The sequence below is a fragment of the Tinamus guttatus genome, unplaced genomic scaffold (genome assembly GCF_059628265.1).
Source record: "Tinamus guttatus ecotype Peru unplaced genomic scaffold, ASM5962826v1 Tinamus_guttatus_pri_ptg000180l, whole genome shotgun sequence".
NCBI lineage: Eukaryota > Metazoa > Chordata > Aves > Tinamiformes > Tinamidae > Tinamus > Tinamus guttatus.
The window spans coordinates 3,635,935-3,658,028 of record NW_028288714.1 but is presented as its reverse complement, the minus strand read 5'-3'; the positions used below and the strand labels follow the sequence as shown (position 1 = coordinate 3,658,028).

General features: G+C 44.4%; 1 protein-coding gene across 1 annotated transcript in view; it reads right to left on the bottom strand.

Moving 5' to 3' along the window:
* Nucleotides 1-7,837: 7,837 nt before the first annotated feature.
* Nucleotides 7,838-22,094, bottom strand: part of CLYBL (citramalyl-CoA lyase) — a 157,916-nt gene continuing 143,659 nt past the window's right edge. The window contains exons 7-8 of the mRNA XM_088523341.1: nt 21,182-21,306; nt 7,838-7,979 (exon numbers count right to left, since the gene is read on the bottom strand). Coding sequence (XP_088379467.1) covers nt 7,884-7,979; nt 21,182-21,306 — 221 coding nt within the window. The 3' untranslated portion in view covers nt 7,838-7,883. The remainder of the gene's footprint in view (nt 7,980-21,181; nt 21,307-22,094) is intronic.

The window sequence follows — 22,094 nt, the reverse complement described above, 5'->3', positions numbered from 1 at the left end:
TCTACTCAATTCCATTATAGATAAATGACATTCTATGTATATGCTTTTAAATCAGAAATCTTTTATCTTATATAAGTGCTATATATATAAACACATTTTGAAGAGAAGAGATGGAGAACTTGGTATCCCTTTTTATGCAGCTGTCTCTTCTAACTCTGATGGGCAGTTGTGTGTTTGAAATAATCACAGATCTGGTTATGAAGAATCGATTCTAAATGCCAAGGAAGAAAAAAAAAAGTTTGTTTAAAGAAAAATAACATGGCAAACTCCAGATTTCAATTGTACTTTTGTGTGATGCACACCCACCCATGCCCCCCTATTCACATATATAAAAAACAAAAGAAAACAAAAATATGTATATATATATTTCCTTTAGGTCAGTGCCCGAAAGTTCATTTGTGGGAATCCTGATTCTTGATATATTATTTGTAAACAGAGGGCCAGGGGACTGGAGTATTTCCTTGCCTTCAATGGATGATGAGGCCTCAAGCTGTGAGCTCAGATTGGGACTTCTAAGTATCCTGCTGCTACCTAACAGCTTGCTGAAAAATGACATAATTTGTGACATCAGCAATATGCTGTTTTAATAGAGCTTTGTAAAGCGGTTTCCACCCTCGTGTGTCAGTACAAAGGCAGCGCTCCCCACTCAACCCAAGAAGGCCTGTATTCCTTCCTTGCACACCTTACAGTCCTCCTTGCACTTTTGGGGTGCAGGCTGCTGTTAGTTCTGGCCAGCAGTAGGAAATTGTTTGGTTGTATCTGTGCTAGCCCTGCCATCCCGTCAGTGCTAGGGGACGTGTCCCTTTTCAGGAAAACGGTGGCTGCCAGCGGGAGGTTCGGCAATGCAGATTTTAATAAGGAAAGGCAATTTCAAATGCAATTCACAGTTTGTACGTGGTGAAAAATGTTTCTTACTGCCTGGACACTCAGGATGCTGTTTTGGATAAAATTAATTTCAATTTGGTCAATGACTTTTCAGCTGAAGCCTTTAAAGCATTGTGTGGCTCTACAAACAAGATGTTGTCTTGCGATTGTAATAGTAACAGCAGAGACCACTCTAACTTAAAAATCACCTAAAATAACTCCCCCAAAATAACTGAAAGTCTTGGCTAACAAGACATTGAACCAAATGGTGGAGTTTTAGTGATTTTGGTAAATGTTCCATTCTGTACTATACTGAGAGAAGAACGATTTTCTTCTTCTAAATCTCAGTCCATCAAAGATAAGCTTATTTTTAAATAAGATTCAAACTAAAAAAAAAAAAGTTTTAAAGGGTCTAAAGTTGTTCAGTACCTTAATGACAGTAAGTGGAACATACTTTTAACATGTAGGAGTTTGCCCTCTGCACTAATTCCTCATACATAGTTCCTAAGAAATGGTACGGAAAAGTATCACAGGAGGCAAACACCTCCTGTGCAGGAGACTGAGTCGTGGATGAGGCAGGATACCTGCCTGTTTAGCAAGCCATGGCCCAAATTTTTCAGCCCACCACAGTCTGCTCCCTGAGGCAAAGGTGAAGTAAGAGCACTGAAAGGGTCCAGGAGACCTCTCGCAAAAAGATGAAGGCTCTTCCCCCTCCAAACTGCAGTGCTGTATCCCTTCCCTACAGGGAAAGGGAAGGTCAAATGCATCCTTTCAAGGGGGAAGACAGCCCACTGCTGTAAAGGTTTAAGCAGGAGACTGTTCTTAGCAAGGACAGTTTGGGAAACTACAGGGGTAGGAAGGAGAGTTTCCTCTCCTATTCACAGCGTAAGGGCTTGCAGAGACAGCTCCCAGGAAAATTCTTGTTTTTACTGTGGAAAGGGATAATTTAGCAGATATTGTAGGGTCTGAATGGAGAGGAAGCTGAGGCAGCTTGGTGGAAAGGGGGAAAGCTCAGTAAACTCTGCCTGATCCTTTCCAAACGGCAGTGGGAGCTGGGGGACTTGACGACCATCACACGGAGGTTCTTAGAGTTCTTAGATACGGGATAATAAAGGTGAAGGAGGGTGCGGAGGAACAACACAATTTGTGCATTTGCCCGTGACAAACTTGAAGGAAAAAAAAAAAAAACCCACCAGCCTCAGATCTCTGGTGATTTCTGGACTTTTTTTGATGCATATTTACTGTAGAGGGAGAGAAAGCATAGTTACTATTTTCATACTCGGTTCTCACATGAAATAAAAGGGGAAGAGGAGGGGGGAAGATGCAGCTGCAAAAACAGTCAGTGAAACATAAAAATCTCCATTGCTTTGTTGTGATTCTCAGTGCCCTTCAACTTTTGGGCACAGGCAAGGCCTCCCCCTGCTCAGGTTCAATACCCAGGGGAGCCTTGGGGCTCACAGCTCCCTCCCTATTTTCCCTAAGCTTTGCTGTCAATTGTGCTTTTGTTCAAAGGAAAAAAAGTAGCTCAATGTGTGCTAATTTATAGCCAGAGCAGTGATTACAAAAAAAAAAAAAAAAGAAAAAAAAAGTTTATTATCCTTTCTGTCCACCCCTCAAATACAGTGCTACAGCAGCAGTTTTTTGATAAACTTGTCAGAAACCCATATCGGTAAGAGCAAAACAAGACCGGGAACTTGGCACATCCTCCAGGTTTTTCCCTGCTTCTGCCTATACTCGGAAGCACACTTTTGATGAAAATCTAGGCTTTACAAAGACACAAAGAGGTACCTGCACTAATTCAATGCTTGCAAACTTGAGCTTTTCACATCTCTCTTACACGTGCGCTTTCATTAATACGTGTTAGTAAAATCACTAAGGAGGCCAGAAACTGTAATTGCCTATGTATCTAAAATGTATAAGTATATTTATGTTTACTACTGAACTTTTGGTGCGCCTTCTTTCTGTAAATTTGGCATATCCTCAATGGTTAACCAAACTTAGACACCATACATGGTGAAGTCAGTTAATTCCCTTCATTTTGTAACTTCTTGTAGCATCTTGCTGCTGCACAAATGGAGATTTTAAGGTCTCTTTGCGTCAGGTAAAACAGGCAGAGACAGTCAGATGGGCAGAGATGCATCCACTACCAACGCATCTGAGCAGCAGCGTTAGGCAGGACGGAAGGTGCAGTGGTAACACAAAGCATTTTCAGTCGCATCCCGCAGAGCACCAGACCCGCACAAACATTGCTGTGTTTTAGGGAGCACTGCAAAGGCCAAACGAGAGAGAAGTTGGATGTCAGGAGGCAGCCTGGGCTGTGCCAGCAGCATGAAGTCGTCCCCCATGTCTTCCAGGCTCATTCATGTACTCATGTGTGACACGGGGGCAAGTGTTTTGTTACCTTTGGCAAGCTCCACTTTGGAAACTTCCTAAGTGATGCGTGCACATGGTATCACAGCCTTAGTAACATCGGCAGTGTTAGCAGAAATAAGAGCAAAATCACAAGCCCTGAGCCATGCGGAACGCCCCTTTAAGGGTCAGCAGCCCAGAGAGGTAGCACAGGTGCTTAGCTCTCCTTTTTTCTGCCCAGGACGATGAGCTTCAAACGACTGCAGCAGGTAGCAGGCACCTGTAGCAGCAGCTCGAAGGATGAGGCCTTCTGAGTACCTAGGGACATCATTAGGAGTAGCAGCTTGACTCTACTAGCATGGATTTCTGAAGTTTCCCTTTTGGATTGGATGTGGGGAACGAGGCTGCCTTGCCTTGCTTCCCCTCTGCGTGCCCTAGTTGTGTGCACGGGGTGTTTCTGTTCTGCACCCCATCGGGGGAGGTGGGGACGGCCGACCCGTCCCATCCTGCTCCACGGTGCTCCGGGCTGCCAGCGTCGGGGAGCTGCCATGGTGCCACCGCTGGTGGCAGCAGCCCCTCAGCGCCGCCGGGAGCCGCGCGTGGCGCCCACGGGCGGCCTCGCCACGGGTGGCGGGAGCCGTTAGCGCGGCCGTTTAACGGCTCCCGCTGCCCTTAGGCGGCCGGGGCGACTCACTCCCGCGCCCCGCTCCGCGCGTGAGGCGGCTCAGGAGCGGCCCCCGGCCCGGGCGCTGAGGAGAGGAGAGCCCCCAAACCGCCCCCTCCCCGGCTCCCCGCGCGGCGGGTGCCCGGGGAGGCTCCTCTTCCTTCCCCGCAGCGCTCCGCACGGGCTGCGAGCCCGAACCCCTGCTCTGCCCGCGGGGGGAAAGGAAAATAAATAAAAATTCCTCGCGGAGTTTTATTTCCTCCCTTCCTCCCCCCCCTTTAAAACAGCAGTTAAAAAATAATACTGGCCAGGAGTTCTGCTGCGCTCCCAAATGTGAGGGAGGAGAAGCCGGGGAGAGGGTGGGTGCAACGGGATGGACGAAATGCGAAGATTTTTTTTTCTCTCTTCTCCTCCCCCCGCCCCCAGTTCGGAATCAGAAATTACTGCCTAAGGAGCAGATACTCCGTTTTATTGGATCGTAAAGAAAAAACAAAGTTTTTCAAAGCCTAATTTCCCCCAGATACATTTATTTTCCGTTGAAAGCAGAATTAAAACAATACGCGCGAGTGCGCGCTGTTAAACCAGAGCCATCTTTTGCTGTTAAGCATGGGAGAAGCGATGAGAAAAGTCAGTAAAGGAGCGCTGCGTTTTTAAGCGCAAAATTCGGATTTTAAGAAGAGCGGTCTCGCACGGGGAGCACTGAAATAGTCCAAGAAACAAGAGGGGACACTTAAAAAGAGTTAAAATTCAGTGTCAGGTTACTCCTCGATATTACAGAGAACGTGCCGTTCCTGGAAGGGATTTGTGGTTGTGAAACGCATCCCTTGCTAAAATACCGTTTGATGCTTGTGTTGAAGAGGGAAACCAAAACAATCTTTTCCTTTCAAGCCCCGATTTCAAAACAAAACCAAAAGAAGGGGAAAAAAAATCCCTCTAAATTTCAGGCTGCGGCTTTGAACAGCTTTCCCGGCGATATTTGCTTCAAACCTCACGGGCAGACTTGCCCCTCCGTTCCCGAGGTCTCCGTGCCCCCCCTTCCCCAGTTTCTGATGCTCGGATGGTAGGTTCAGAAGCAAATGCCCTGCTAAATAATTGCTAGAATTAAAAAAAGAGAGGAGAAAAAAAAAAGAAAGAAAGAAAAAGAGGGGAGAAATGCGCACCAGCATTCAGGTGCTAACCTACTTATTTGAAAGTAATTTATTTTCCATTTTGCCCGTTTTCCCCCCTTTAAAACAGAACGCTGAAAGAAAGAATAAGTGCTTTAACATTTCAATGTTGTGCTCTGGTAATTACTTTTTTTCCACTTTTCCCCTAAGTTGCAACGTGAAAACCTCACAGGGGGGTCTTTGCCGCGGCAGGGCTACAGTTCCCAATCCCCGGCGCAAGATCTGCAATTACAAACCCATTCGGTGCCCTTCCCTATCATTAATATGCACAAAATCCTGCTGCTAATCTTATAATCTGTTTTGTTTCATCAATTGCTTGCCTAGCACCAGGCGCGAAAAAAAAAAAAGAAAAAAAAAGGAAAAAAAAAAGGAGAGAGGTGAAAAAGAAAGATGGAAAACGCGCAAAGCTTCCTAACGTAAACTAAAAACAAACCGGAGCGCATTTAATTTCTTATAAAGCGAAAATCGTTAAGATTGTTAAAGGGAAGCTTTTTTTTTCCCGCTAGGAAAAGGGGAAGTGGGAAAATCGGTGAAATTTAAGAGGACATTTGGACATATCCGAAATCGGGCGCCAACGCAGGGTAACCTGCGTCTCTTGTTTCTGCGCCCCCCCAGCCACGAAAGGAACTTAGTTGCGCGACCCGTTGCGCGGGTGCGCAAACACCTCGGGCCGCGGCCGCGCCCCCCGCCGCGTTGGGACTTGGGGAAAATAATGAAGATGTTATTAGTTGTATTATTATTATTATTATGAAATCCCCCCTTCCTCCTCCTCCCTCCGGCGCGGTATTAAGGGAATAAAACAATCTACGCCACACGGGTCCTATTGAGATTAATGAAAAAATTATGCAAGAAGGAAAAAAAAAAAGAAAAAAAGAAAAAACACCCAGTATCTCATCTGCCCCCCACGCCAGGCCTTGCCTCCCTATTGCTTTGCACCTGATGATTTATTAGCGTAATCTGCGGGGATAACTACCCGTGTGCCCCGCTCCGCCTTGCCCTAGCTCATCTCCTAAGTAATTGCCTCTCATTAGTCCTGGTAATGTTTTAATAGCGCTACCCATAATTTAGTCATCCAAGAATTAATAACCGAGGGTGCCGCGGTACGGCCGCCGCGGGGAAGGAAGTGGGTGCGAGGCACAATATAAACAGGTAGTCCTTAATTAATCAGATTAGCACCGAGGTCCTCGTGCCGTAACGGAGCCCTTGAGCGCGCGGGCGCCTTGGAGCGCGTAACGGTTCTACCGGCCACTCCCCTCGAGGGGGGCAGCGTTAACGGTTCTACCGGGTAACGGCTCTAACGGCCACTCGAGGCACCGCCCCCGCCCCGCCTGGGCGCTGCACCCCGGGCCGCTCTCCCTGCCCGCCCCGTCCCCGCTCAGCAGCGCGCCGTGCCTGCACCCGCGGCCGCCCGGCACGGGGGTGTCCCCGGGAGGCGCTCGAGCCGCCATTTCCTGAGGGGGCAGCGGCGAGGCGGGAGGCTCCGCGCGCCCGGCCTCGCTGTGCCCCCACGAGCGGCGCCGTTGCTCTCGTGTGTGTGTTCCTTCCCCCCCCCCCCCACCTTTTAATTAAATCAAAAATAACAAAAATGTTTAAAAACGCTGCTCGGGGGAGGTGGAGGGGAAGCAGAATAAGCGAGCAGATGGGAGGAATAAGGCGCTGTGACTCTATATGTAAAATGGCCATTGGAGGCGGTGAAAAATGAAACTAAAAAACAACTGTTTTCTATTTACAAATTTAAATAAACAGAACAGCCTTCCCCGCGGTGTTTGTCTAAGTGCAGCAGCGTTGCTGCTGTGTAGGTCATGAAAAGGTTGGTGCATAGTTTAAAACTTCCCATTCTGTTAATTTCTTAAAGAACAGTCGTTCATAGTCTGAGCACAAAAGCTCATGATTTAATGAGGAACAGAAACAAAATCTCTGATTGTTGGTGTTTCAAACTTCATTGGAGTCCTCTGGCAACCACAAGTTGATCCTCTGCAGCTTCAATACCCTTTAGCCCTCCATATAAGAGTACATGCTGAATAGAGGACAATGCCTGGTTGTTATGTTTATTTACCCTTACTACAAGCTGGGTTAACCTCTTCAAAACAGCTTTACTAAGCCCGTTAACCACACGGCCCACATGACCTGTAGCCGTATCCCTAATGTGATGTAAATCTGACTCGAGACCATATGCACAAGTTCTGCTGCATTGTGCCTCCGAAAACTACAAGTTTATTGCCGTCCAACCCTTCCCCGGCTCCACGTTTCCAGGAGGAAATGGCCTGAATAGCAACCACTTAAGGAAAAGTCAAGAGTCTCGCATTGTTGGAGCAATATTTTTAATGGCTGTTGCACATCTACAGAAAGGGGGGAGCGAGGAAGAGGGGTCCACATGGGGTAATGATTTTCATCACAGTTATTTAAGCTGGTCGATAATTATTCAAGACTTTGCCCTTTCTGGTGGTGCTTCCACACGAGAGCGGGAAAAAGCACAGATAAAGCCAGAAGTGATTTGACCGCATTTTAGGTTGTGATTTTAACAGAGCTCACATATTTTGCTCTTACTCTTAAAGAGGAGTCATAATCCTGCATGTATAGTAGTTAATGCGAAGTCAGTGACGTGACTTTATTACAGGCCGTGAGGCCGTGGGCCATGAGTAGAGGAGTGAGCTGTGGTTTCAACCTCAAATAGTTTTAGTAATTAGCAATTCTGGCAAGTAATTATGACAGATCTGCAAAATGTAAATGGATTTCTGTTTAAGCCTGATATATTTAATTTTTTTCTCCCCTCTCCCACAAGTATAGTCATCTCTTAAAACAGCTACTGTGGCCACATGGTGAGAGCTTCATTTACCAGATCATTTTTTCTTGATGGCTGTGGCAAGCGTAACAATGTTCTGTGCCTGCTTCAGTAATGGCATGTCTATCATGCTTCCATGGAAAGTAAAGGCTCCCTGGAAAAGAGAGAATATAAACTTCCTCAGAAGGCTGTTGGAAATTGTCATTTGCCTTTTTTTTTTTTTTCTCTTTTTTAAACACATCCGCAAAGCAGGAAATGGTTAGATCCCGCTCGAATACTGAACAAGTTTTAGAACAAGACAAACCAACCAACGTGAGGCAAATACAGTAAATAAATTAAAAAAACGCAGTGGGATTTTAGTGCTTGTAAGAAGAGGCAAAACGAGAGAGAGGGAGGGGAAGAGCCCTGTGTGTAGCCTGCCCGGCCTAGCCCTGCTGGGTGCCACCTCGCAGGCGGCGGCATGGCCAGGCCGTGGGTGCCGGGCCGGGCAAGCAGCTCAGGGTGAGCTACGTGGGTGGCACAGAAGTGCCTGCTGACGATGACGGCCGGGTAACGCCGTCCGAATTTCCCAGAATTACTGCAGAACTGGCCAGCGTGGCACAGCAGTCGTGGTCTCAGAGGCAGGCGCGTTTTAGGAGTCACTCTTTCAAAGGGCTGTGTGGTGGTACCGTGGTGACAAGTGTAAAACAGTTAACTGTAGGTTGCAGTTAAGTCTTAAATAGAAGAAACATTAGGTATTACGTAGAGCCACACCTGACTTGCTGCTTTGGATACTTTAATCTACCTTTGTGTTGAACGAATAGATTTTTTAAGATATTCCAAAGTTCAGCAATCAAACAAACAAAAATCTTATTTCTAATTATGTCTGCACTTTGGCACGTTCTTGAAGAAACAAAGATTCATTTTCTTCCCGTGAAGAATTCAGAATTGAAGGCGCTGCGGCAGCATTGTGCGGGGTGTCCCTGTGAAGCACAGCTCCCTTTTCATGTCCTGCTGCAGTGGATGCAGGAAGACGGATGCAGAGTAGAATGAGCAGTTCATTTATTTTTGTTTGTTCATTTCTGTTTTTCTTGTAAGGATTGAGAACAATTAAATAGAGGAATCTTATAAGTAAAGCGAAAATATAAACCATTTGCAAATATTTTTATGAACGGTGCTGCTCCGGTGGCATATTTAGCTTGACTGAAGCAGCATTAATTAAATACTAAATCACATTTTATGCCAACTAACACAAAAATCCACTTTAAACAGTAAATTAATGCAACAGAATATTACTGTATCACACATGCTGTATTATAGCCTAATATTTAAAACTCCTAAGGAGGATTTCATCCTGCAGCTTGTGATAGCTTAGGCAGCCTTGGGAGAAAAATGGGACTGACAGGTACGCAATGATAAATGCTTCAAATTGAACTTCTTGTTAACAGAGCAACCAATCAGCCCTACATAAGTAATAATAATAACAACAATAATAATGTTTTTATCTTTGCAATATCTCAGCCATTTTCACTTGTAAACATTTACAGACAATGCAACCTCACACTGTTACATATATTAAGTTGTTGTGAAAATCAGGGGCTAAATAAATTCTTCAGAAAAATCTGGGTCTATGTAGTGGTCTGAAGGATTTGGTTGGTGCCTGATTCATACTTTCATTGTAAGGAAAACCTCTTTTAATTGTGGCTATTTCTTTGGAAGCATTCAGTCAAATAATGTCTATTGTTTAAAAGAGAAATTTGCAGAGAGGATAAGGGTAATGAGCAGAGACAGGGTAAGAGCTGGAATCACCCCTTGCTAGGTGCGTGAAACGGTTGCACTAGGAGTCCCGGTACTCCCAGTAATGGGTGCTAGCGGTGCCCGTTGTGTCCTGGCTCTCTCAGTCCTGTCCCCTCTGCTGACTTTATACAGTTCAGCAGGAAGAATGGGGGCCAAAACATCTTTCTGGATAGCCGAAGTTAGTTAAACAGCAGGTCTTTTAATGAAGACCTTAAATTGTTCATTAAAATTACATGTTGTCAGTTTTTAAAGGGAGACCAGGATAACAGTAGCTGCATGTGTGAAAGCCGAACCGGATATGCAGGATGTGCCTTGTCAGAAAGCATCTGTAAGTTCCATTGATTTCGGTTTGAATTCTTGAAGGAAAAAAAGAAAAAGATTTTCGAACAGTCAGGAGTAACATGAACAAGTTGGCTTCTCTGCCTGTTCACTCAGGCTTCCTTTCTCCCTGCTAATTTGCAGCGTTGAGCTAAAGTCCAGGAAAAGAAACCTATTTTGATGCTGTTGAACATACTCTATTCACTGCCACTCTTTCCACCCCCAGGTTTCAACAGATAGGAAATGCCAGTAATTACAGCTTTGTCCCCATGCCCTCTTTTCCAGTTCTGTTAGATGAAATTTGCCTTTAACATTCCTTTGATTTTCTTTCATGCTAATATAAAGAAAACAAGACTTTCCATAAACACCATTTTCTTTGAGATTGTTAACCTGGTGATTAATTTAGTCATAGAGCTAAATTTTCTTTTTGGCTAATTCTCTTAATAATCTCACATTTCCAGCCTGTACTTAGGCTTCCAGTCGTTAAACTGTTGGATCCAAAGCTGGTTCTTAGGGAAGCTTGTGGTGTGAATTGGAGTGACTTTGAGAGAGCGCTGCTAGGCTGGGGCTTGGGTTACTTGTGCGGCTTGTTTTGGTTGCCACTCACGGCACTGTCGCTATCAATGATTCAGCGGGAGCCTTTTCACGTTGGTTCCTGCCTCCAGGTGACTGGATCGTGGCAAATAGCCCTCGGGAGCCATGGGCTGAAGTCCCATGGAGGGAAACGGAGCAGCCGCTGTGATGGGTGAGCACAGTCGTGGCTGGTGATGTGCAGAGTGTGACTTGGATGGCACGATGGCGGTTGCTGTCATGCAGGATTTTGTGGAATGGATGGATTTATGGGCCCAAACCACTACATCTATTTTAGGCAATCCAGCACCCATCCTGCTTTCCTTACCCAAGGCAGATTTTAAGGCAGCAATCCAGCGAGTACCACGAAGGTGGTGTGAGAACTGCAGTGACTTTTGTGCGTAGCAGCAGCCTGCAGGGCATGGAAGCTCCAAGAGCTCTTTGGCTTGCCTAAAATGAGCATCTGTGAAGGCAGCGCAGTGCAGAAGAGGACTTTGTATCTGCACAACCTTTAACTTTGCTCGGATGTGTGCCTCCGTCGGGAGGACTATCGGGGAAGACCAAGGGTAAAAACCAGGAAGAAAGAAGAATGGGCAACATTTCCCATTTGGGTAATTCTGCAGGGCAGCTAGAGGCCTTCGCAGATAACTGACACTCCAGGAAGGACTCGATATATCTGTATTTCCTTCATGGAAAGCTCGGGGAGAGCACGCAGAAATAAAGCGGCAGGCCCACCTAGCTCTTCTTCTCTATGCTGCGTTTCTGGACGTGCCCACAGTCTCCACCTTCTGCGTGAGGCCACCCTCTCCAGGCTGAATGATGAATGACCAGTGCCGCGACATGGGGCATCCCCCAGGCGCCATGCCATATTGGAGCGCAATAAATTCATAATGTCCCGTTTAATGCTCTGTTAAAATAATACAGCACTGCAAAATCTCCACGAGCTATTAATGCGCAAGGCAGGCCGTGGTGAGGCAGGTCTCAACAGCTCCACTTCGAATTTTGCTAAGCCCTGAAGTGCTTTGAGAAGGCATTGGAGAGAGCTTTTGGCAAATCCAGAAAACAGCTGGAAGAGAATTAAAATGATAGGAGGCTGCTGATGTTTTTTTTTTTTAATTAAAATGATAGAAGGCTGCTCTCTTTTTTCTTTTTTTTTTTCTTTCTCAGAAGGAACCAAAAAATAATAGACTTGGAAGAAAAAGAATTGAGCACCGTTAGCCCCAAATGGTACAAAGATGCAGCCTACAGACAAAGGGAGTGATTGTGCGGAGGTGACAGAGAAGAGCCATTTTCACAGGTCACGAGCCAAAGAAATAGGCACATGGAAAAGTGGTCAAGCTAAGCATTAGGAATAACTATTGGAATACATTACCAAGTGACTGAGAGAACCACATTTCCTAAGACATCTGCTTGGCAGTGCTTATGTCTGGGCCTTAGGACTCTTTGTGGAGAAATGTAGCCACTACCAAAACCAAGTAACTTTGGCAGTTTAGAAGACGACCCTGGCCACATGTTGCCCTGGGTCTTGGATGCGGTTCTTGGTCAGGTCACATATGTAGATGTCATCCTCAAAGATTTCCTTTAGCTATAGCAAGGAGGTGTATGAAGTCACAGAAAGAGATTCAACGCTGGTCTGCGACATGCCAGAGCCCAGGGGTGAACGTTTGGACACAGAGGTTCCTGGAACACTAAGAACATCTCTATGTGTGTGTGTACGAGAGAGTGTCCAGGGACTTCTGCTCTGGGAAAATTCTGGGAGTAGTTAGGAGCTTCATAAGTATTACCATTTCACCAAAAAGAATCTATTTTTCTCTTGGCGAGAGGCATTTAATCTGTTTGGAAAGTAAATAGATGGGATTCAGAGTCAATGATTTTTCTGTCAGCTGAGGATCTGTTTTCCTGGGGGGACCAGGAAAGGAGAAGAAACCAGACAGCCGACTTCTTCAAGCCTCCTGACAGCTCTCAGGCAATATGTGATGTTATGTGGGGTTTTACTCCCACAGTCCTTGGTATAACTATTTATGCAGAGTAAATTAGAAAAACAGGCTGGATAAAACTATCAGGATGCAGAACACTTGAGGCACTTCATAGTTATGCGACACACTTCTCTCTGAGCTGTGGCTTGGGTTAAAGCGCAGGAGTTAATTAAAAGTAAAATAATAATTGTTCTGGGACACGTGGGACAGTGATCAGACAAGTTAGTCCCCTCTGCCTAACAAGATGGAAGGATTAGAGATAGTCCCTCACCTGGGAGCACATGTGGCAGTTTCCTCGGCGTTTGCGCTGTGTTTATCTGTGTCTCTATCTGTGACAGTAATGAGCTCACTAGTGTCACTGCAGACCCTCAGCTCCCAGACCCTTGGATTTATAGTTCGTGTCAGTGCTGAGGCTGAGGATCAGCTTTCCTAAGGGGTAGCGTTTATAAACTCCCTAAATCCCAGGTAAGCCCTATATCTTATAATTTCCTGTTTGGTTACAGGCACAATTCCCAACGCGAGTGCTGACTGTGAGAGCTCCCTGTGGTGTTTTGGAAAGCGCTGTTGCCGTTCCTGGGCCGCCTTGACCACTGATGAGCCTGGCTGCCAAACCCCTGGTTTGGCGGCTTGTTCTGCCCGGTCCCGTAGGACCTACGGCCACGAGGTTTAGCTCCCGTGGCGATAGTGGCCTTAACGGTGCTTCTTAACGGGACATACAAAATCCACAGCAAGATTCCGGCCCACGGTAGTAAAGCATCCTCAAGCCGAGTGGCACGAGAAGCGTGCGTTAGTGGAGAAATATTCCTCTTTTTTTTTTTCCCCCATTTTAATTAAGTGGATCTCCCACTTCTAAATCCCCCAAGTCTAGTTGTGCCTTTTCTGAGGCCACAAAAATACGTGGCGTAAACCCGCTAAAATCTGCCCAGATTTGAGAACATGATCTCTAATCCTGCATAATGTTAAACTGTTACCGGGAAATAAAAGGCTTGTGTTCTGGAAGAAAGGCAGATTTGCTCTTCGGAGGAGGAAAGGGAGCAGGTGGATCGCAAAGGGTCCCCCTAAAAAGCATGGCATTAAGGAAGATAATTTCCCTTCGGATTAAATGAAAACACACATTCTTTAGGCAATCCCCTGTGGAGGAAATGTGGAAATCTTTGCTTTGGGGCTTAAAAGGAATGCCCGGCTTTACATCCAGGTATCTGAACAAAAGAGACCGGAGTCCCGCTCCCGGCAAAGATGAGCGGCCTGTGCCTGGGGGAGGAGTGATTCAGCCTTGCCGCAGAGCCAGGACTTTCCCCTGAAACAGGAGGCCGAAACCAGGCTTGGGGGGAAGCCTAGAGGAAGAAATAAACTCGCAGCTGTGACGGTGCTGAATACAGCTCTAATTAACGTTCTCTTCTGCAAGTTATAGCCAAAAAGACATCACTTTGCGTCGTGTTTCCTGCTTTTGCTGAAGAACTTGTGAAGTTCAGTGAGCTGCTACGGGACATTCAAAGATCTCTGGGATGACAAAACTTATTTTTTTCAGGCTGTAGCAAGATACCGTCTCCCACTTGCTCTGCTCAGAAAATATTTCCAGAAAGCCTCCAAACCAGACTGACATACAACTCTCAGCCTTTTTTTTTTTTTCACATCATTGCAGCATGTAAGAAAGATGTCAAATAACTAGTCTAGTCACATATAACAAACTGAAGACACCACAAATAGCAAGATATGCAAACAGAGCTTTTCTGGTTACATATTTCCGTTTCCCAAACAAGGAATCCTTTTACAATCACTTTTTTTTTTTTTTTTTTGTAGAAAGATATGTGAAGGAAATTCACAATAAGTGAATACACAAAAAATCCCCAGGGAAAATAAATGGTCCCTGAATAGATCTGTCTAAAATTTCTTGTTGGCAAGAGGATATGCACAGTGGGTCCCTCCGATGGGGATGGAAGAGAGGGAAGTCTTGAGAAAATCAGCAAGTCTCTCTAGCCATCTTGTCTACATGAAGGAAATTTTAATTACTGTTTCTTTTGGTGGGGGGGGGGTAGGTCTTTTTACCAGTGTTCTACTGGAATTGGTGTTAGGTCAGAGGATGTACCAGCTCAAACTGCCAGAGCTAGGCAGCAGGAGATAGGATTCTCCCTCTTGGAGCAGATGGGATGATGCAGGAGGTTGCAAAAAAGCAACAACAAGAAATGCAGGTTAATTTTTACCTCAAATACATCCCTGGCACCAATGTAAGAACTCTGGCAGAAAGCACTCGGGAAGGGCTTCGTGACCCTGCAAGTCCGTAGCGAGGCAGGGGCAGACAAAGAAGAGCAGTGACCTACGAGCTCCTTCACGTGGGTCTTGAAGAGTCATCTGCTCTGCCTGACGCTACCCATCCCAGCCCACTGCATGAGCCAGACAGGTGGTTTCCCCTCCCACAGCCTGACAAAATGGGCTCAGAACCCCTGAGGACAATCGGAATGGACCAGGGATTGGTCCCGGAAACCGCTCCAAACCACCAAGGTTTCTCACTGGCAGAACAACTTGTTTGAGACCCCTGGGTGAAGGGCAGACGGGAGGGTTTTCACTGGTGTTCTTAGGTTTTCTTTAGTTTCCTTTTGATTGTGGCTGTTGCCTTCCTGTTCCTCTAGAGTAGGAAAAAAATGAAATTAAAGAAGCAGAAAAAAACCACTGCTGGAAATCAGGAATATTCCAAACTAGCTTCTATCCTGCTTCTCATCCCGGGCCTGAGGGAATCCTGGAGAGCGTGGTGGAGAGTGTGGAGCTGGTGGAGGTGCCACTGCCAAGCAAACCTTATTTTACAGCACAAAAGAAGCTTCCAGGACAAACACTGCATCCAACCGTGCCTTTTTCCCCCTGTGAGCATCACTATTATTATACAGAAAAATGAAAAGTAACTAATATTAAGACTTTAGTATCCTCAGTTGCCCTTAATTAAGCCACTTAGTAACTTGAGGTTTACAGTCATGGGAGCAGTTTGTAAACTATAGCCTAGAAAATTTCAACTGGAAGCAAATGCCCACCAAACACACAAAAGGTATTTGATGCTGAGGGGAAGGTGGCCATAAAATACAGCACAGGAGAGAAATGTAGTAACAGGGAAGCTCGCGCCATCAACGGCAGTGGGACCACCATTATTTCTGTGTACTTTATTTTTCTTCTTTCGGATTCATTTGCCGAGCAGGATTAAACAGTCATTTTTTACTGAGATTCTCCATTGAGTTGACACAGCTTTTGCAGCAAAGCTTTCCCCTAGTCTGTAGAAACACCAGCTAATGGAGAAGCGCAGAAGCGCTAAGACTGCTGCTACTTAAATTAGCTGAAACAATATTTTGGCTGTGCAGACTTTCTGAATTCCCTCAGTACGCCCTAAAAGGGGCCATCTGCTTCAAACATTGTATCTTTTGTAAGACCCGCCTTTGGGAAGCGTAAGGAGGCTCGTGAGCACCATTGGCCTCGTTAGTACTTTTTAAGCACAGATTTGCAACGCAGGGAGCTGCCTTGGTGGCGCCGCATGCGTTTTTTGCCCGGTGCTGGGTAGGGGAAGCCGCGCTCGGCCCCACACCGCAGCTGCGGGGAGTGACGTGAAGTGTCTCGGGCCGAGGGGCAACATCAAGGCACCATCCTAGTCCCTCCTTGCCCAAGCGCCACACTTGAAGTGTCTTTAATCCTGGAGGAAAGGAAATCCCGACCCACCACATGCCTGCGGGAGGGAAGCTGGCAAGCAGATGAGTTTCTGCTTGGGTTTCCTAGTTTATTTTGCAGCCCCACGTTAGGAAAACCTGTCCTGCGCTCTCCCCACCTGGCACAACTTCCTCAGCATCAGTGGTGCCAGCGCAGGAACTCGCGTATGTGCGAGCAATTAGTTAGTACACCCCCTTCTGCTCCGCTGTAAGGGCTCGAAACTCACCCCGAGATGGGTCTTCTGCAAAGAAAAGCCTTCAACTGTGAAGCCAACCACATTTTTTAAACCTTTTTCAGATAATAAATTACGCAGTGTGTGATTAATGTGGGCTCTTTCTATATTTATTTGCCAGTTTTCACGTTAAAATTTGACATGGCCGCTTTAAAAATAAATAATAAGCATAAATAGATTATTATTTAAATACGTTATTAGTAAGTGCTTGGTAATTATTTAAAAATAATCATTTAAAGGTAACAGGGGCCTGCACTAAATCCCCACGGCGCCCTCAGTTTGTGCTGAGAGACGCACCGGGGCCTGCGCTCGTTGCCTCATAAGATGGCGAAACGCAGCCACTTCACACAAGCTGCCGGATCTGCAGCCGGATCCGACGCGAGGGGTTGACACGGGGGGTCCTCGGGATCGGGCGTCCTCACCCGCGTGCTCTCAGGAGCTGCTCGAGCCCGCGGGATGTGCGCGAGTGGGAGGGCCGGCCAGCGCTCCCCGTGGAGGCCGCAGCGCCTGCGGAGGCCGGAGCGGCCCGTGAGGCCGCAGCGCCTTCCCGGGAGGCCGCCTGCGGATCTTCCGCTGGCCGGGCTGGCAGCTGGAGCCGGCCCAAGCGCAAGTCGCCATCGTTTCCAAGATACAGTAGCTCGCGTTCGCTTTTCCTAAACAAAGACTCTTATAACAGAGCCGCTGCTGGAAATTTCCATCCCTTTGTTGGGGAGATGCTGTATAAATAAATGCATTCCTAGGATTTTTGTAGCCCTAGGAAGGTCCATGAAGGAAACGGTACCGTTTGGTAAATCGCTTGGCTGCATGTACATTATTCCTAGGCTCCTGAGAACATGGTGCATGATGCACAGATTATAATACAAGAAACATATGCTGAGGGCCTGCCAGGAACTCGGCACATCCTATACGGTGTGTACAGATATTTCTTCTCTTTTGCCCTCTGGAATCGAAAATATTCAACTGATCTTAGAGCTGGGATTTGTGAATGAATTAGCTTAACTCTTAATAATCCTTACCTGACCCTTGACTTTCAAGGCAGTGTTTAGCTCCCTGCTCCCCGATTTGATGTACAGGTTCTTGTAAAGCATTTGCAAATTAGTATGTGATATAAATGTGGAATTAACCTTTTACTTTGCCCTGCTGCTTTCCCTTCTCCCTGAATATTATTTTAAAAACTGACAATCTCTGAAGATCCTATTAAAATAATGATATTGTATGTGATGTATTTACAAGTTGGACGCTCAATACTTTAGTTTCCTGTCCTATGTAAACCCTTACACCATATAAAAGGTATTACAGTTATGTATCCAATGCATTGATAATGAAACAGAGCAGTATGTTTCATACAACATTAACTTACATTGTAAAGAGTATTGTGCTTTTATTAATAAAAGTGTGTTTTTTTTTTTTTTTCTTGCAACAAGCTAGTAGCTTCTCCCACTAACTCTACCCCTTTAACTCTGCCCCCGGACTCAGATGATCTAGATTTATAAGATCACTTCTCTATTTAATGCATTGCAAATACCTAAGATATTTACAGCAAAAGCTGTTTTAGACTACCAAAATAATGTTTATTACCCTTCTTTTTCATTTTTGAGCACACCATGACATTTACTTTATGTTTAGATCTTCCCAGCAGTTACCCCTGCTTTCTTTATGCTAAATTTAATTTTGAGAAGCACATCATCTAGTAATGCAATTTTACTGGAAAAATGTCAAAATTACACAAAACCAATAGCTTTTAACATTTTTCATTTTTACATCTCAATGTTTTAGACAGAGCATTTAACTTTTGTAAGTAATTTTATAATATATTTAAGTTTTTTAAAAAGATTTGTTTATTAATTGTTCACAAATGCAAAAGGACCATTCATTTTCTAGGAATGATATTTTTCAGTTAGGTTTCAGATATAAAATAAAACATACCCCAAACAAGACTATCTCCATAATGTAAACCCAAATAATTTAGGCTAGAAAAATCTCAGATTTGCTTCTGTGTGAACACTGACACAGGATCTAAGTTGTAATTTTTAGTCATTTCAGTACTCGGGTTCAAGATCTACTATGTGAAAGCATTTTATTTTTCAAGATGAAGTAGACGGATTCCACTTTCTGTCAAAGAGAGATTATTATAATAAATGTATCTCTTAATCTGTAATAAATTACAGCATCTTAATACTGAATTTTATTATAAGATATTGTTGACTAAGGGAATCAAACTTTTAAGTCAGTTAACAACAATCTACAATCCCAAAGACACGGGAGCAGTAACTTACCTACTGTATAAACAGCCACACAAATCCCCCAAATTTATTTTTTTCCGGGCTTTCAACTTTGATTAATAACTTAGCGAAAACATGTAAGTCTTGTCCATGTTAATCACAGCTAGATTTTTGGTGATACAGACTTGAGCATTTTAATATAATTAAAAGAAAAGGAAAGCAGAAGACATGGTTCATTAGGACACAAGGATTTATAAAAAGTGTGGTATTTCTCTAGAGGGGAAAGTTACTACTCACATTTTAGCCTGTCCCTAGGACACAGAGCAGGAGGCTCCCTCAGTGAGATGTGTTTGCTTTGGAAAAAAGCTAAATAATCAGCCTGCCCGAGCTCTTCTTACCGACACACTTGCAGTACCAAAACGCAAGCTCAGGAAATCTGCGGGAAACACACCACCGAAAACTGCTTTTCCGATTTTGTTACGAAGCCTTGCGACTCTGAAGTAACACAAGATCCAAAAGACCACAGATTAACCTGCCAACACTGTTCTTTTTGATAAACTGCTATATGCAAAAATATATGAGGTGTGCAACCTGGTGGGTTAAGGGAAATACCCCAAGCCACAAACATCCAGCAAATCTGTATTTGTGAATAACTACAGAAGCTTAGAACCTAATTAAAAAGCTCTTATTACAAGAAAGAAAAATCATAAAGGGCTGATACCAGAAAAAATCTAGCACCATGCTGATAAAATAGGAGTGTCAAAACAAATCCAAAGAATAATGCCCGCCTAATACGGAATTCTTAAATATTAAAGCTGTGTTTAATACAGTATTTAATACAGCTTTCAGGTTTTTGTGATACTAGTACCATAGTTAAATTTAGTCCCTTCCCCTCATCAGTAGTTTAAACAACAGGAGTGTTTCTTAAATAAGATTTCTGAGATTAAATTCAGATGAATTGATAGGCAAGTGATAAACATAAACAGTATTTGGCAGGGTCTGACATTGGACTTCTTTTCATTCTGCATCTACCTACCTACATGTTTGCACTAACACCAGGCTTACAATGATGCCTTTTGTAAGAAATCCAAGCTTTTTAAGTCGGGATAATGTACAAAGCAGTTGCACATTTTCTCTCTAAATCACTTTCATGAAGACACCTATGCCTAAAGATCAAGGGGCAATGGAACAAAAAGATGCAGAAATATAACATAATACTGGTGACCTGAAATAACTGCTCGGGATGGCACCTAAATATCATTGTAACGGACATAATAGAAACACCTAAATAGCGTAGACAGGATATGGCCGCCTAGAACAGAAAAGGGCAGACTAAATACTTTGCAACACTTTTATCCTGAGATGAAAGCACAATTTCTGCTTTGACCTTTTTTAGAATTTATAATATAAAACATCTGTGGTATTAGAAGTGCAGGAAAACCGGGAAGCACAGATTCTAGTGTGTTACTACCTATCGGAAAGCGAAGAAATGCACAGAAGACCTTTGTATAGTACCGGAGAAAGTGAAAATCTAGGCACCGTCTTATATACCAAACTTCATTACAGACTATGCTTTTTTTTCCCCTACTTGAATTCTTCACAAACACACTTAAGCTGTTTCTGTTTATCTGCTCTAGCCATTCTGACATCGGGACTTTGCTTTTTAACTATCTTGGGTTTGGCTGTAACTAAGATAAACATATTTAGCTGCAACTTTTTTTTTCTTTCAAAAAGAGGCAAACTGGATTACAGCAAATAACCTTTAAGATAATTAACTGACAATGCTGCAACTAGCATAAAATCTTCCTTCAGGCGACCCCTAATTTAAGTATTACTGGCACAAAGTAGAGACAGATTGTGCATCACCACCGCAATATTTACATAGCAGAAACCCACAGAGCAGGAAACGTGAGACTCAATGATGCACTAAATTAGGAACAATCATATTCTAGTGTTAATTTGCTTTCTGCTCTATCCAAATTTCAGGTCCAGCAATCGGTACAAATGCACATAAAACATTCCCATTTTTAATGATTAAGAGCCTGCAAACAGTTTTGCTCAAAAGTGAGTTTGCTCTCTAGCAGGGATGTTTCCAGGAACAAACCCTGAAAGAGAAGTATTTTACCAATATAGAAATTTTCTGAAAACCACGGATTTCTAATCCTCTGTTTATCTCTTCCCATAAATGATGCCTGCACGAGCAGTTTGAGTCTTCTCCCAGGATACCTGCCTTTTGATTGCAAATATTTTCATCTGACAGCATCACCATGATTCTACGACATAATTGAGAAGTAGTTTTAATTCACTGATGCTGCAGAGATAGGCAGGTAGACGTATGTACACAGAGATTGCAAGTTAAAACAGGGGGAGAGAAAGATCTGTCTATGTGAAAACATCCTGGGCCGTGCCATATTTATAAGAAATACACAGTCTATATTCCAGCCAGCTACAGATTTCACGAGCACCACTCTCAGCTACAGCACACTTAAAACATAAACACATGCAGCCACCATCGATCTTTCCAAATTTCAAATATTACTCAAACTTGTTTTCCACTATGTGGTATTAACGAAATATTTACCTTTCCTAATCGCTGATGTTCTTCAAAAGCAGAAATCAGTTCTTGTGCCCACTTTATTTTTTCAGGGCTTGGAGAGAACTGTTCCTGGACAACAGCAATTTGGTTAGGGTGAATCACCTGCTTACCTACAAAGAAGATTAATAACACCAGAATCATGCATCGACAAACAGATGTTCAAACAAAATGTTCCAACCACTTGAGGCTCTCATATGCCTCATAGACTTTCTGCTATTTAACTGATTATTTTACTTTTTTTTCCTTTCCTTTCCTTTTTTTTTTTTTTTCCCCAACTGGACAACGCGCACATAGCCTTTTGCCAGATTTTTTAAGAACAAAAATATCTCGAGCCAGAGCTGCTTGAGCATCACTTGAAAGAACCCGCAGTGCTTCCCCCTCCCTCCCAGTTCAAGCCACGCGTCGCCCTTCTGTTGTTTCAGGTGTGACCGTTTGGCCGGGGCGGTCAGGACCGACTCGGCACAGAGCATCGCTGAATTTTAGCCGTATAGATAGATAGCAGCGCCAGCCACGCAGAAACAAGCTGTAATAAAGTCTGTTCAGGACACGAGATCTGATGGCGAGAGATTTGTCGACCTGAAAGGTTAACAGTAATGCGGGGATCATTCCCTAGATCCTCAGTGCAAGCTCAGCGGCAGCAAGTGCTCGCTGGTTTGTGCATGTTTGTTGTGGTGCTACCCGGCTGCTGCAGGTGTGGTGCCAGGTTTATTTAGTTACAGGTATAAGAAACAGTTATCAGAGGGATCTTGGCATTTTATTAAGCACTTCCCTAAGCTTTCTTGCATAAATATGCACTGAGGAAATACAAAGAGATGTTGCCTTTTTTTTACTACAAACTTTCCCATGTGAGTAAATAGCCACCTAATGCATTTTCATCTGTTGTTGCACTTAGCTATAT